Source organism: Pinus tabuliformis, chromosome 8 (genome assembly GCF_031772625.1).
Source record: "Pinus tabuliformis cultivar Carrire ecotype Pingquan chromosome 8, CPIR1, whole genome shotgun sequence".
Classification (NCBI taxonomy): Eukaryota; Viridiplantae; Streptophyta; class Pinopsida; order Pinales; family Pinaceae; genus Pinus; species Pinus tabuliformis.
Window position 1 is genome coordinate 804007718 of NC_142294.1, and position 1362 is coordinate 804009079.

General features: G+C 34.9%; 1 protein-coding gene across 1 annotated transcript; it reads left to right on the forward strand.

Annotated features, from left to right (window-relative positions):
• The first annotated feature begins 326 nt into the window (after positions 1-326).
• Positions 327-960, forward strand: LOC149238027 (actin-depolymerizing factor-like). Its single transcript, XM_089369447.1, has 2 exons — positions 327-592; positions 810-960. The coding sequence occupies exons 1-2, from the start codon at positions 345-347 to the stop codon at positions 958-960; spliced, it is 399 nt and encodes a 132-aa protein (XP_089225573.1). The 5' UTR covers positions 327-344.
• The last annotated feature ends 402 nt before the right edge of the window (positions 961-1362 follow it).

Sequence of the window (1362 nt, forward strand, 5' to 3'; positions counted from 1 at the left end):
TGATTTTCTTGAACGTATTTCGACAGGCAAGTTCCCCCTTTAATTTCAATAAATCTCTTGGAGTTGTCAGAGCCAGGGCTTGCATCCCGCGGTCTGAGATCTGCCAGAATTCTACACCTTTAATTATCCTTCCTTCCTGCGGATCTTGGAGTTAGATAGACGTTCTCGGTCACTTTAATTTACAGGAATCGGCTTTTTCTTTCCTCAAATGGTCAGTATTCTGCCTTTGCTTTAATTTTCCTTTAAAAGCTTAAAGGTCCACTGTTCTGGTGAAACAAATTCTGTTAAGGTCTTTCTTTGAAGGTTTTCTTTCTTAATACTTGCAGGCGAGTGCATGTTCTGGGATGGCTGTCAGTGACGAATGCAAGTCTACATTCTTTTATCTGAAGAGGAAGAAGATATATCGCTTCATAATATTCAAGATTGACGAAAATGAAAATCAGGTCACGGTAGATAAACTTGGTGGCCCTGGTGAGAATTATGATAGCTTCAGGGCTTCTCTTCCCGAGACAGAGTGTAGATACGCGGTCTATGACTTCGATATTGTGACCGAAGACGATTGTCCAAAGAGCAAGATATTCTTCATTTCCTCGTAAGTATGCCAACGTTACTGTTGAGTTTTATTAATTTATTTTTTCATAATGATTTTTAATTATTAAGTCGTTGATTTAAGTGGAGGTTTTATTAATTTATTTCTTAGCAATGTATATTTTTTAATTATGAAATGGTTATATTTTATGGTAGTTTTCTTGCTACATCTTCTTTCAAATATATTACATAGATTTTGACGTGAATAAACAAATTTACAGGTCTCCTGAGTCTTCAAGGGTGAGGAGCAAGATGGTGTATGCGAGCTCCAAGGACAAGTTTAGGAGGGAGTTGGATGGTGTGTACCGTGAAGTGCAGGCAACAGATCCCACTGAGTTGGCCATCGATGTTATAAGAGCGCGTGCAAGATGATATCTAATTATTGTTACATCTTTATGCTTAACGTGGAGGAGGTTTCACTTATGATATTGGTTTAAATTTGGTTTTATGGCATATTCATAAGGAAACATGTGTATGAGATTATTTATTGTAGTTGCATTAGTTACTTTCCTATTTTCTTTGACTAGTTGTGATGGGCCGATAAGTGCTAGTTTATACAAACTTTCTCGTTTAAGTTAATAAATTTTTTATTTATCTTTTTGGTTTATTTTAGGAATAGTACTATCAAATAAAAAGAAGAAGAAGTGTAATTTTTGTTACTCTTAAAGTATTGAAGAAAACATAAATAATGGTAGGTAGTAACTCCTCGTTGGTGTATTTATTTCCATCATGTTCGTATTCATTTTTTATGCAAATATTTACTTAAATTATGGT